We start from the raw sequence: 15,000 nt of genomic DNA, 5'->3' as shown, positions 1-15,000 counted from the left end.
AGTAGCAGAGGGTTCAAGTGTGTGTGTGTGTGTGTGTGTGTGTGTGTGTGTGTGTGTAGGTGTTTATGTGTTGTGTTTTTGAGCTTCCTTTGATAAGGCAGATATCCAACAGTCTCATGATACAGGTTCATAATTTAAGCCTTGTTAAACACAGACACAAACGCACATGTGCACGCACGCACACACACACACACACACACACACACAGCCACACCCCCCCCCACACGCACACACAGAATTTCGCCAGCTCTGACATTAGATGAAAATATATAATCATTAGCACTTCCAATACCAATTAAAACTTTCCCCTAATAATAACACTCGGTAATTACACATTCAAAATTAATCTGAGGAGGAGAGAACAAGTGAATTAGCTGCAGAGAAAGGGAGGGCAAGAGAAAGAGAGAGAGAAAGCAAAAGAGGGGGGGGGTAAAGAGAGAGAGATGGGGCAGAGAGAGAGGGATGAAAAGAGAGAGAGAGAGAGAGAGAGAGAGAGAGAGAGAGGAGGTAAAGCAGAGAGAGAGAGAAAGAGAGAGATATTACATATATATAAAAAGAGAGAGATTATGAGAGAGAGATTAAGAAGAGCAAAATAAAGTATGATATGAAGACATATACATAGAGATGCAAAGGCATATGAGAGAGAGAGATACATATATATATATGCAAAAGAGAGAGCATATATTTAATTTACAAGATATATATGCAAAAAGAAAGAGGTCATTACAGATGGACTTCTATATTATAAATATATATACATATGCGGAAAAGCAACAATCAATATATGGAAAAAAAAAGCCACATCCGAGAGCCAATATATATATTATATTATATTATCCCTCAAAACCAAATTGATGCCCGATTGAATGGATATTAAGAGTCAAGTATGATTAAGATCTGCTGTTCTGGACACCATACAATCCCAATACCACATACCAATGCAGTAGAGTTCCTCACTGGTACTTAGCACATGCTTACAGCCCTCAGAACACACTCCCAGAATCCAGAACACAACCTTACAATCCAGAACACACTCCCAGAGATTCAGAACACAACCTTACAATCCAGAACACACTCAGAATCTAGAACACATCCTTACAATCCAGAACACACTCCCAGAGATCCAGAACACAACCTTACAATCCAGAACACACTCAGAATCTAGAACACAACCTTACAATCCAGAACACACTCCCAGAGATCCAGAACACAACCTTACAATCCAGAACACTCTCAGAATCCAGAACACAATCTTACAATCCAGAACACACTACATTCCTTTCTGTAATACTAAAAATCCTGAACATCACTGAAAGGATAGGATTTCCTACTTTGGACGTATCTGTGATGAGGGACCGGACCGTGTAGGAGATGGGAGAGATGTGCAGCCAGTTCAACGCAGTTTCACACAGCAGATTAACACTTCACACAGCAGATTAACACAGTTTCACACAGGTCCTACACACAGCACAGGTAGAGCAAATGTACATTTGTAAAATGCAGGGAAACAAACTAAGAAATGACAGACATATACAATTGTTTTGGGGTTAGTATCTACATACCTGCATTTTTCTGTCCTCATTGGTTGTTTCATGGCTGAATCATCAGTGAACCAGTAAAACTTTACAAGAACTAAAACGCTGAACATTATCCCCTTAAAGCAGCGTTGTCCTCACAAACTTCCTTTACCAGTAGCAGTTTTTAATGAACAGATTTAGCCCGTGGCCATATAGAAAACTGTGTGTTACTATGGGCTGTGAGACCTCCCCCTGAGGGCTGTAGACACTGGGTGAGATCTGCGCCGGATCTCAACTGCATTTGACCCAGATGCGGGCCGCATGCAGCAGTCTCGGCGGTGCTGCTTTATAAGAACATCAAATGAGTAACATTAGCAAATGGCTGCCGATGTCTCTCTTTAGCGCACTTCAATGTGTGTAACAGTCACGGCGCTAACAGCACCTTTGAAGACTAACAAACGGCCATAAAGTGTAATCACAGATCTCTGAGGAATGCATCACGGCCCAGATATGGGAGAGTCTGGGCCAGCCGTGGCTGGGATCTGGCCCACGTCCGCTCTCTGTGGGAACGGTGATTAAGAATGGCTATTACACCATCTGACTTCTAACAGCAATATTAATGAGAAGCTATGAGAGGAGTAATGAGTCTGTGCCCACAGCCATTTATAATTCATCGCTTAAATTTTCGCACAGACATGAAAAGCCATAAATAATAATTTTTTTAAAAGTGCTATGATTCAATGAATGCCGGATTCATTATTCATAGGTGTGATAAATTATGAATGGGCTGGTCATGCATTTTGAATGTATGCTAAAGTGCTAGAGAGTTCATCACCGTGAATCACTCCGCTGAAGACAGCACAGGCCCGCAGACAGGAAAGGAGCCACTCGGCTAGAAGCCTAGAACCGCTTTCATCTCACACAGGTTCTAACCTAGAGCCCATTTCATGTGGTACCAGTCTAATCTCATACAGGTTCTAACATACAGGCCATTATATTTGGTACTGGTTTATTCTCACACATTCTAACTATAAGGCCCATTTCATCCCTAACTCTGTTAAATTAAGTTGAGTTATACTTTGTTAGTCCTGTAGGAAATTCCTGTAGGAAATTTTACCCATCCGGGGGTAATGTACACATATTCACCCACACACCCAGAGCAGTGGGCAGCCCTTAATCCGGCGCCCGGGGAGCAGTTGGTGGTTAGGTGCCCTGCTTAAGGGCACCTCATCTGTGGATGTGGGGGAGCACTGTTCAATCACTCCCCCTACCCACATTTTTCCTACCAGTAAGGGATTGAACCAGCCACACTTTGATCACAAGGCTCTGTCTGGTTCTGTGTTCGTCAGGTAGAGCTCTCTAACTGGGTTTGGGCCTTCCTGTCATATCCTGCATGTCAGTGGTGTAGTGTAGTTAGCTGTAGTGGGTATACTAAGATGTAGTATAGTTAGCTGTAGTGGGTATACTGTGATCAACCCCAAATGTTAATACATATCCTTGCCTATTTTAAGTGGGTATACTGAATTGGTGATGCTTTTTAAGTGGGTGTACTGTGTAGTTCTGCGTATCACGTTGACTACTGCTGCATGTTATTCTGACCAGTCCAGAATCATAGTGCACTTTTAGGTCATATTAAGATCTTACAAAAGATCCTCGACTTCCAGATCTCCAAGTTGGTAAAATTGCCTTTCATAATTCATCTTGCATAGCTTCAAGGTCTGAAGGGCATGTGCATTACACATCTGAAACATGAACCCAGTCTTCACAGGATAGTGGACAGAACAATGCAGGCATTTTTAAAGCTTTTTAAACACATCCTAATAAAGGATTACATCTTATTTCAGGAGTCTTAACACGGCTCTCTGAGGCGTTCCAATCAGACTAAATAAAGACATCAAATGTAGGACCTGACTGTCCCTCAGCATAATGCTGGAAAACAATCACACAGCACTCAAAACAAACCTCTCAGAGGCCTTTAGTGACCGTTGGTCTTATCACCCCAGCTGAGGAATGCATGTTCGACACATAAGGAGCCAGTGGGGTTTTCAGACGCTGTTCTTCAACACAAAGCTCTCCATTGACACAATGACCCCTCTCCATCTCTAGCTCTCTCTCAAAGGAGACAAAGAAACACATTCAGACCTGTTTTTCTGGACGTGCGTTAAAGCACCAAGGGTTGGATCTAATCAGCCTTTTTTGCAGCCAAATGCTATTGTGTTCTAATGGAACTGGGTGGCTAACGTTGTCTCTCTGCATTCCAGGACTAACGGTTTCCTGGGTGGACACTCTCCATTGATAAACAGACCTCTCAAGTCAAGTTGGGCTTAACTAACGGCCGTCTGGGTCCCTGCTTCTCAAAGTAATTGGATGGAAAATGTAGATTTTGTGGAATTGGAGGACAGAGGGATTATGCTACCCAGGATTACAAGAAAAAAAAAACGTGTTTTGAAATGTCTTACAAGTCACATATAAGGGACATCTACACCAACCAAATATATGTTTGTGTGCTGTCCATAACACATGTAGTATACGTATAAGAGGAGCAAGGAGTCCTGTTATACCCAAGCAGGACTTGTTCAAATAACTAACATGCTGGCAGTGCGATGGTACTCCAGATGTAACACGGTTCTAGACTCTCGTCTGTCCTCCCTGAATCATCTCTTCCTCATTCCCCCTCCTCCTTCCTTCTCCCAGCCCCCGGCTTCTGATTGGATAATTAGCCAGGAGGAGATAACGCGCTCCCTGCCCTCGTTAATTATCTCTGCGGCGAACTCTAATTCTCCGATCAGCCAAATTTCATTTCCAAACCCCGAGATTGGGGACCTGCGTGGTATGGCCTTATCAGCCCACATCTTAATTGATAATTACGTGATTTTTAATTTAGAGCCCATTCCCACCGGAAAAGGAAAAAAAAAAGGTTTCCGCTCGTCGTACAGGTTTGATGGGAGACGAGGATTGCGGTGGAAACGAGTAAATCAGTACAAAGATGGAGGAGAAGACAACCCCCCCCCCCTCAATTATCTCATTAGAGAATCAGTTACTGCTATTAACGAGTTAAACGAGAGAAGGGCTGAGCGGAACTACAGGCCGACCAGCAATGTGTGGGATTGTGAACCTGTGTGTGTGTGTCTCTCTCTCTCTCTCGCTATGTGTGTCTCTCTCTCTCTCTCGCTGTGTGTGTGTGTGTGTGTGTGTGCGCGTGTCTCTCTCACTCTCGCTGTGTGTGTGTGTGTGCGCGTGAGGATTATTCTGACAAGAAGATTGCTTGTGTAGTGACTGTGTGAAACTGAGGAGGAGATAGTAATGGGTGTTTCAGTGCCAGTGTGATTGAAGTGGAAATGGACTTGAGTTATAGTACTACACAGGACTGTCCACATTCTGTACGGGGGTATTATTTTTTGACAACCTCCCATGTCTCAGTCAGTGTTCCTGTTCTGAAATGTTCACTTTACGCTGAAGCCCATCTGTAAGAGGAGAACTAACGAAATATGAAAAAATACAAATACCAGCACAGTTTATTTCATATGCATATTTAATGAAAATATGTTATAAAACACCATATTAATATCAAAGAGAAAATGCTTACAAATGTTACATGTAGTAATTAGTCGCACTTGTTTTGTGTGTGGAATACATTTTTATTTTTTTGATCGAGTACAATGTTAAAGTTGAACATAATTATCCACAGTGCTATTGTGTCTCATGTTACTTTCATCGTTACCACAGTTCTCTGCACGTGCGTGGTGCAGTCAGTACCTTCACAAACAAGCTGTTGTGCAACCCAAAGTGACATAAATGCATACCATTGCGAGAATGAAACAAAACCATTCAGAACTTCACATACACACTGTATTTGGCTACAAATGCGTTAAACAAACAAAAATAACATACAAAAAGAAAATATGAGAAAAGAAACCCCCTCCCCCCCAAATACACTTTAGGGGGCTCTTATCTGGCCCACCCTGAACCCTCTCTGGGAGGGGCGACATCACATCCTGCCAACAATCAGCTTCAAGAGTAACACACCGACCGACAGACAGATGGACAGAGAGGTCTCCTTTTCCCTCCTCACGGCCTGATATAGGGCACGTTGTAGGAGGCTGGAGGGGTGGACAGCCCTGACCCCTTCCTGGGAGGGACGACATCACTTCCTGCTGTTAGACAGGGCTCTGTTCCTCCCTCTTTAAGGCCAAGATCAATGGCTTGCGATGGGGCAGGTTGTGTGTGTGTGTGTGTGTGTGTGGGGTGCGCAGTGGCATCTCCTTCTCACCCTTCCTGTCAGGACCATCCCCCCCAACACACACACACACACACAACCCCTTAAGGCCAAGATGGAGGTTGTGAGATGACAATGGTGTGGGGGTTTGGGAGGGAAAGGGAGGGAGTTTGTCTCCTCATCCTTCCTGTCTGTTCATCACTGTTCCAAAACGGACAGCACAACTTCCTGTCTGTCTGCCGAGCCCTCTTCCTCCCCTGTCCACCCATGCCTCTAATCTCGTGTGTGAGGCTACAGTCCGAGTGACGGCTGTCCTGTCCGTGTGTTGACAGAATTCTGCAGCACAGGAGAAACACACTTCAACTGACCACTGGATTATACCATCTGAATCTCAATCATGGATTATACCATTATACTCAGTCGCTTTAATCAGGTTTACAATTCAGGTTTACAAGAGATTGGATGATTCTGGAGAGGCTGACTCATTTCTGTCTTAAATTCAACAAATCAGGACGAAAGACATGCTGGATTATGAAATAACAAAAACAAACAAACAAATGCTATATACTTTCAGTTAGTCTTTACAAAGTGACCTAGTGTTAATGGAACAACAACATGCATTTGTAGACCTCACAGGGCAACAGCAGACTCTGGAGTCATATGTCCGGGGACATACCTGGGACATATCTGGGACATATCGGTAACATATCTGGGATATATCTGGGATATATCGGGGACATATCCTGGCTAATTTCTTCACCAAACTTGGACAAAACTAGCTGCCGATCTAGTGGACCCAACCCAGATCCAGGCCCCGGTCAGTCTGAACCAGGTTTAAAAGATCCCTGATCCAGGAAAGTTCTGTATAGGATTTGGCCCATATCAGGTGCAGATTGGCCCATATCAGGTGCAGAGGACTCGGGCCAGACCTGAGCCAGATGTGGCCCAGCAGAGTGACCCCTCCAGAGAGAGCTGCTGCTGCTGCTGCTGAGCTGGTTTTTGGCAAAGACGGTTATAGAGCAGTAATGCTGATATGAGCAAAACATGGCACGGGACGGAGATGCAGCAATCATCACTGTGGCACAGGCGAGCGCGCGCGCACACACACACACACACACATAGCTTCTGTGTCCTTCACTATAACGGTATGGCACATTTGCTCATCCTGATGTGATGAGAGAGGGAAAGCAAGACTTCCTGTGCAGTAAGTGTGTGTGTGTGTGTGTGTGTGTGTGTGTCAGGTTTCAGTGGTTCACTTCCAGACACATCCGCAGTTTCTAAAAAAAAGAAACGACAGAAGCCTTTCCATTTCTCACACACACACACACAAGCTTTCCATATCTCACACACACACACTGTCCATGTGCTGAGTTTGGATAAACACACGCTATATAGAATCTCACACACACACACACACACACACACACACACACACACACACACACACACACAAACAAACAAACAAACATACACACCTGCAAGTACACTGGATGAATATCTGAGTACACACACACACGGATGCACATGCATAGGTTAATATATGCATTGTGCAGACACACAAACACAACTGCAAGTACACTGGGCATATATCTGATTTCACACACGCACACACATACACAGAGATGCACATGCATAGGTTTACATATGCACTGCACACACACACACACACACACACACACACAGCAGAACATGTTGTGCATATGTATCATCATCTTCATCATGTGGTTTGGCTTGGTCACTCATCTCTAGCTGCGTGGCTAGACGGCGGCGGTCATGGCGTTCTTGTGGCGCGGGTCTCCGTAGGCGTAGCGCTCTGGGCTGGCCTGCTTGTAGCCTCCACCTCCACCTCCACCTGTGCCCGGGGGGGCCCGGTTCAGCGTGTCGTAGCGGGGGGCGCGCACGGGCACCGGGGGTGAGGGCGGCACGTCCTGCCTCAGCGGCCCCCGCGGGTGGACAGGCGGAGGCGGGTAGAACCCGGGGTCGGCCTGGCGTGGGTCGCCGCCCTGCTGCCCGGGGTATCCGTCCCTGAGGGGGTACCCAGCGTGGGGGTGCGGGTGAGGGTGGGGGTAGGCAGGCTGCGGGGGGCTGGGGTAGTGGCCAGGGTCCCTCGGAGGAGGAGGGGCGCCCCACGGCTGATGAGGGTAGTCGTTAGGGTCCATCTGCCCGCGCCTGTGGGAGCAACACACAACAGGACTCAGCACATCAGCAGGGCAGTCAGTAACACACCTATGAGGACGACAGCAGGGCAGTCAGTAAATCAGTCACTAAGTCAGTCAGTAAATCGGTAAGTCAGTAAATCAGTAAGTCAGTAAATCAGTAAGTCAGTAAATCTGTAAGTCAGTAAATCAGTAAGTCAGTAAGTAAGCGAATAAGTAGGTTGGTGGGCAGGTAGGTTTGTAGAACTTTATCAATCCTGTACGAAATTCTTGCGCCCGGGTTCATAAATAAATAGATAAAAGTACAACGACACAGTAATGACAGTTGTGCCTGACAGGGTCATCGTGTTTATTTAATTATTTTTTATTTTTATTTTAAATGTATACTGTGACAGTGACAAATGAAATTTCAAAGCTCCTGTGATAAAAATGTAACATTAACGTTAATTGGAGTGATGTCTGAGGAGGTGATTACTTTAATAGCCTGTATTTATGTTTTGCTTTCATTTGTTTGTATTTTTTTGTATTTACTGAATATAATTTCTTTATTTCAGCAGACATGTTGATGGTGATGTATAGGGTGGACATGATTAATCACAATATGTATGACCTGGGAGTTATGTTTGCTTGCTTTACTAGTGTAGCCACAAAAATGCATGTTAGTTACGTTATGATAAGTGTCAAATGCAAGTAATGTATTACAAGGTGGTAAGACCGTTCTGACAGAGTGTGCGGCTGCATTTGAAACCCAATTAGAGAGGTCTCGCCAAATGACAAGACCACTGTAAATAGTGAAGGGAATTAGGAAAGTGACAGTGACTGGAACACTGTGCGTTTGTGTGTGTGCATGGTACTAAGACCACTCTCAGCCAAAAATTGTGAGACACACACACACACACACACACACACACACCAGCTGTGCCGGTGCTGTGCTCTAGCTAGTTGATTAGGGAGTAATCTCTCTGGTTGCTACGCTAGCTCAGCCAGCTAATACCAGGAGGCTCAAGTTTCTGAGCACCATTCTCTTTTCCAGCTCACACTCCACACACACACACACACACACGTACACTCAAACACACAGACATCCAACTCATTTTCTCCAAAACTATACACTCACTCAACTCACTCAAAAACACAGATAGCCATATGCACACACCACACGTGATCTACATGACTGGCATGCACACCCCCCCAGCTGCCAAGGCCATTCTTGTCATACTAGACCTCCCTACCACTGACACCTGACCCAGGTGAGACTAACGGGAGATAGGGTAGGGCCAGGGTGGAAGCGGTGTGTGTGTCTGTGTTTGTGTGTGTGTGTGTGCGTGTAGGAAGGTGTTAGACTTTCCAGAGCTGTCCCATTAACTTATTTATATATGTCACACATGCATATGTGTCTCTGTGTGTGCAGGATTACTGCTCCATATGTTTTCTGTGCCTGTATGTGTGTGTGTGTGTGTGAGTATCAGTTATCTTCCAGAAGCAGTTGTACGGACAGGTTTGTGTTTCTCCTGCTGAGTGAGAGGAATATTAAACCAGAAGCCCTCTGTGCATGTGCATGTGTGTGTGTGCATGTGTGTGTGTGTGTGTGGATATGTGTGTGTGTGTGTGTGTGTGTATGTGCATGTGTGTGTGTGTATGTGCATGTGTGTGTGTGTGCATGCACGTGCATCATGTGACTGTGGTCCTACTGAATTTCTGCTAAACTATCAGTGTCCCAGTGTGTGACTGTTTGTGTGTGTGTGCTGGCAAGAATATGAGCATGTGTATGTGCATATGTGTGTGTGAGTGTGTGTCTGACTGTATGTGCTGGTGAGTACATGAGTGTGTGTGTATATGTGTGTGTGTGTGTGTTTTGTCTCCTTAGGGACGTAGTCTTGAGCACAGTTAAGCCCTTGAGGGAGGGAACAGAGGCATCCCAAAAATCATCAGCATGTGGCTAATCTGCCCACAGCCTCTCTCAGGCCACCCAGCCACACTGTGTGTGTGTGTGTGAGTGTGTGTGTGTGTGTGCGCGTGTGTGTGCGTGCATCTGAGCAGAAGGACTAGCCTTCAGTCCAGTTTTCTGTGATAGTAGGTGTGTGTATGTGTGTTTATGTGTGTGTAAGTGTGTGTGTGTGTCAGCAAACGCAACAGTCTTTCTATCCTTCCTCCTGTCTATCTACCAAGGATGCTCTACTCTACAAGGAGAGGAAAAGGAGGAGTGTGTTGAGGAGAGAAGAGGTGGCGGAGTAGAGGAAAGAAAGAGGAGGAGAGGAGGAGGAGAGGATGAAGAGGAGAGGAGTTGAAGGCCAAAGACGTCATTATGGCTCCAGATTATCAGCTTTGCCACATGTGGCTGCAGAGTCACACAGCTGGTCCTTACACTCCCCACTCTCAAGGACACACACACACACACATTTTTCCTAAAAACAATCCCCCCATGTGCACCTGCATACACAGTAAGCAGAGGAAAGCTTTTTACTGTCCTTTCCTCCCTCCATCCTTCTCTCTCTCTCTCTCTCTCTCTCTCTCTCTCTGAGTTTGAGTAAGTGACCCCTAAGACAGATTTCAGAGAAGTCTAGTTCCTAGTTTCTGTCTCCTCTATCTTTTCTTTTTGCCCTTTCTATCCCTCCATCACGTTCTCTCTTCTCTCTGCTCTGAATGGTTCATTGTCCTGTGTGTGTTTCTCTCTCTCTCTAATTCTCTCTCCTTTTTGCCAATCTTTCTTTCTCTCCACCCTCACTCATTCCATCCATCTCTCCCCCACCTTTAAACTCTTGCTCTTTCCTTTCCCCCTCTCTCCATTCATCCCTCTCTCTCTCCTTTCCCCTCTCTCCATTCATCCCTCTCTCTCTCCTTTCCCCCTCTCTCCATTCATCCCTCTCTCTCTCCATTCCCCCTCTCTCCATTCATCCCTCTCTCTCTCTCTGATGACTGTGCTGTATCAGGGCTGAGGGGTGTTTTAGAACCCAAGTCTCTGTGGAATCTCGACAGCGTTCCGTGCCACTGATGGACTGACAGGACGTCTCCGGAATGTTCCTCTCAGGAACTCAATCAGCTTGATGTTCCAGCTGGGAATAGCCAAGGAGGGGAATGGCAAGTCATTATGGAATATGCACACACACACACACGCCAACACACATACGCACACACACACACACACATACAGAGACTTACACACACAGTGCACCACTCTTAAATACACTCACACACACAACTCTGAACAGCAATCAAGACGTCATCCCTAGAAATGTCCCAAGTGAAAACCAGAGGGAATAATTTGAGCTGACATGACAATGGAACAGAAAAAAAGTGGTGATAGGGATAGAGAGGGATAGAGAGAGTGAGAGTGAAAGTGTGTGCGTGTGCGTGTGCGTGTGTGCTCGTGTGTTTGTGTGTGAGAGAGAGAGAGGGGTGGCGAAACACTCAGTCATGTGCTTTGCTCCGCCTGTCTCTAAGTGCACACAAATCAACCCTTCACCAGGTATCTCCCCGGGGCAGAGTGACTAAACTCACTGGGAGATGGAGGGAGAGGGTGTGTGTGTGTGTGTGTGTTTGTGTGTTTGCGTGTTTGCGTTTAAGACCAGGCAGATAGAGAGAAGGACAGACAGAACAGGGCAAAAGACAAAAACAAAGATTCTCAGGGAGTCCAAGTGCATCCCAATTACAGGCCAATAGACAGATACAAGCAAACAGACCCAGAGTAAAGATTACAAGGGGACGTGTGTGTGTGCGTGCGTGCGTGCGTGCGTGCTGACTGCTATGGGAAGTGTGTCTGTAAAGAGGGATTAATTGAGACAGATTTGGAATTGCTCCATCAAGCTCTGGACCTTCCAGCATTCCTGATGTGATCCTGGTCAGTAAAACAGAACCGGAGATGGAGCGCAGTTGGTCGGTGAAGGGGAATTCCCAACTAGTGTTCCGGGATCCCTGCACCTGCCTCTGGGATCAGGGAAATATTCCGGAAAGTTCCTTATTTGCGGCCGTCTGCTCGTTTTCCCTTTCTCATTACGGGGTACTGCTGAAACAGCTGGACACAGCTGCCCACGACGGAGGACAGGCAGAACGGAGAGGTGCAGAGAGAGAGAGACAATATAATGGAGGAGGAGTTGACAGACAGACAGACAGACAGACAGACAGATAAGATATGACAGTGACAGAGAGAGCACACAGTTAATAGTACACTTATTACTATTAATATATAATACACAGTTAGAATGCCCATACTCAGTAAGCCATGCTGCAGACACACAGAAGCGCACACACACACACAGTTAGCCATGCTGCAGACACACAGAAGCGCACACACACACACACAGTTAGCCATGCTGCGTTTGTTTGGGTCTGAACTCTGAGTATGTGTAGGTAACATCTAATCCAGCCTCTGGCATCTGTCCAGAAATAGTATCACACCTTCCCCTACGTTACCCACACACACACAAACACATGCACACCTTTCTCTGACCTTACTTAATAAGGAGAAATAAGCAGCAATAAAAACAACCTACTGCAAAAGTATTCCTCATATTAATCTTATGCTGGTCTGATGAGAAAAATAAAGGCTTCACAATGCTTTTGTCTGAAAAATACACCTCTCCTATCTCATATAATCCTGACAGGTGCCCTCATCAATTCAGCAAAACGTCGTCACTAACCCAATCATCCTCGTTACTAACGAAACTCACTGGATGAGATAGTGAGCTGCCGATAACTCGGTTACACCAAGCTCCCTCTACTCCGGCTAACTGGGTTTGGCACTGCCAATGAGATTTGACCACCGCGGTCAGAGCCCTCGCAATCACGGCCACCAAAACAAAGATGGCAATAAGAGAGAAGAGTGGAGTAATGACAGCTAAGTGGATTTCATTTGGACGCAGAGAGAGAGAGAGAAGCAGAGTGAATAGATAGATAGATAGATAGATACTTTATTGATCCCCTAGGGCAAATTCAAGACTGAACAAACAACAGAGTACATTGAACGACAGAAACCCAAAGTTAGAGAGAGAGAGAGAGAGATAGAGAGAGAGAGAGAACTGCGTCTACTGTGCACATCTAATTGCACGATTCTCCATGGCAACAACGTGAGAAACGGCAGTGACATCATAAAGGAAGTTGACAGCTTGAGGGGGTGTGGTTAGTGGGTAGGCACCCAATGTGGTGTGTTGCCACTGCATTATTGTGCTGGAAATGAGCTAAAGATCGTTTCTTACTTTTCGATTGGATAAGAGGTGCAGTTAGAGACTGTCTCACATGTCCCCTTTTTTCTCCTCATAGAGGGTGACCACAAAACAATAAAGAGTGAATAATAATAGTGTAATAATAAAGGTAATACAGTCTGTGTACTTCTAGTTAATATCTAGAATGTGTTTTGCCAGAGGATCTCAAAGAAGCTGAATATGAGTGCTTGTTACAGGTGACAGACCTTCCACACATATGCATGCCACACATAACTACCATGCCACACACACACACCTCTGTTAATTAAGCAAGATAGACGCTATTTTTGAAATCAGCAAAAAACACTGTTCCCTTCACATATATCAGTGTAGAAAGGGCCTGTGTGAATCTATGTGAGCACTGTGTGTTTCTGGACACGATGCACGAGGACGCCGAGTGTGTGCGGGCAGTTACCCAGGGTGCACCTGGACAAACACCACCACCGCTGGTTAAGCAGGATTAACTCCGGCTGAGGGTTCAGCTGCTCGCCCCACCCAGCCAATCAAGCGCTGACCTCAGGTCACATGACCCACAGAGAGGATCATGGGACACAGGGGGTGAGCAGTGGCATTACCCTGCAGGGGATTCCCAATTGGATGGAATTCATTTGCACATCATTATCAGTGCAGGCCTGTAGCAATTACACATAAATCTATTAGATATGGTAAAGTTTTGTGGATACTAAATTCTGGGTCAAGGATTGTTTAATTAGTAGAAAAAAAAAAATGATTGCAAAGCCAAAAAACGACAAACAGAAGGGAGAAAATGTAAAGAAATGCTCATTAAGATCACTAGGACTTTTATCTTTTGTATTATTTGCTGATTGCAAAAATAGCAGGAAACCTACATATTAATGAAACAGCAACCAGCCCGGGTCGAATTAGTTAATAAGATAATAAGACAACTACTGCAAACTCTATAACCCAGTTACGGACTGAAAGAAAAGCTGAAATGACAGAAATATACAGCAAAAAAATCACAAGCAGCCGCCTTATGGGACCAGAGGGGAAAAGAGATGTGTGGTAGGCAATATGAGGGTGTTGAGGGTGTTGAGTGTGTGTGTGTGTGTGTGTGTGTGTGTGTGTGTGATAGAGAGAGATAGAGCTGGCAGTTGCTGCTGTGGCTAAACCATAGCAGGTGTTAAGACAGCATTTCATCAGCTCAGACAGTGTTTTGAGTTACACTAAAACAAGAATAGAACAGAGAAGCCCCCCACACACACACACACACCACTCTCCACTCTTGACCAAAGAAAGGAAAATTCCATAACTTCTGCCAGCACAGATGAGGCATCTTCTCCAGAGACTGGGATCGCGCTGAAGGTCACCACCTGAAGCGCGGTCGGAACGTCAGAGAGCCTTTGAAGCGGAGCCCGGAGAACCGCGTACCGGTGCCAAAGAAACGGAGGAGAACCTTCGCTAAGCACGCTAGCGCGCTAGCCCTCTAGCACTTCAGCGCTGCAGGCGAGAGTGGCCAAACGAGACGGGATTCACACGCCCGAGAGAGGAGACTGACCTAATCAAGTACCTGTGCAGAAGCAGTAAATCTCAGAGAAAGAACTCAAAACAGTGTTCTGCTCACAGCACCCCTGGCAACAGTCTAGCCTAAATTTAACAATAGGAGCTTCCTCCACTTGGAGTAGGCTAAATCTCCAAACCTCCAACCTGACATTGCGCCATCTTTAACTGTAACCGGTAAAGGAGCTGAAAACTAAACTAAAAAAGGACTAAGAAGCATTACCTGCGTTCTAGATCTAAGATGCGTATTAACGTTCTAGTGATTTTATTCTCTTTCTTAATCAGAGGTGACTGGAGGGGTGTTTGGTGTTAGTCACCTGAAAGCAGGCCAGAGCAGTCAAGCACAGATGAGTGATCTGGGCTTTGAAAGCAGGCCAGAGCAGCCGAACACAGAT

At 45.6% G+C, this 15,000-nt stretch overlaps 1 protein-coding gene across 1 annotated transcript in view; it reads right to left on the bottom strand.

Annotated features, from left to right (window-relative positions):
- Positions 1-5,134: 5,134 nt before the first annotated feature.
- LOC125292403 (nematocyst expressed protein 4-like) overlaps positions 5,135-15,000 on the bottom strand; it is an 18,138-nt gene continuing 8,272 nt past the window's right edge. The window contains exon 2 of the mRNA XM_048239677.1: positions 5,135-7,902. Within this exon, the coding sequence (XP_048095634.1) occupies positions 7,491-7,892 (402 nt within the window). The 5' untranslated portion in view covers positions 7,893-7,902 and the 3' untranslated portion in view covers positions 5,135-7,490. The remainder of the gene's footprint in view (positions 7,903-15,000) is intronic.

This window comes from Alosa alosa, chromosome 3 (assembly GCF_017589495.1).
Source record: "Alosa alosa isolate M-15738 ecotype Scorff River chromosome 3, AALO_Geno_1.1, whole genome shotgun sequence".
NCBI lineage: Eukaryota > Metazoa > Chordata > Actinopteri > Clupeiformes > Clupeidae > Alosa > Alosa alosa.
The sequence above is the reverse complement of the archived record's forward strand: the minus strand, read 5'-3'. Positions and strand labels throughout refer to the sequence as shown.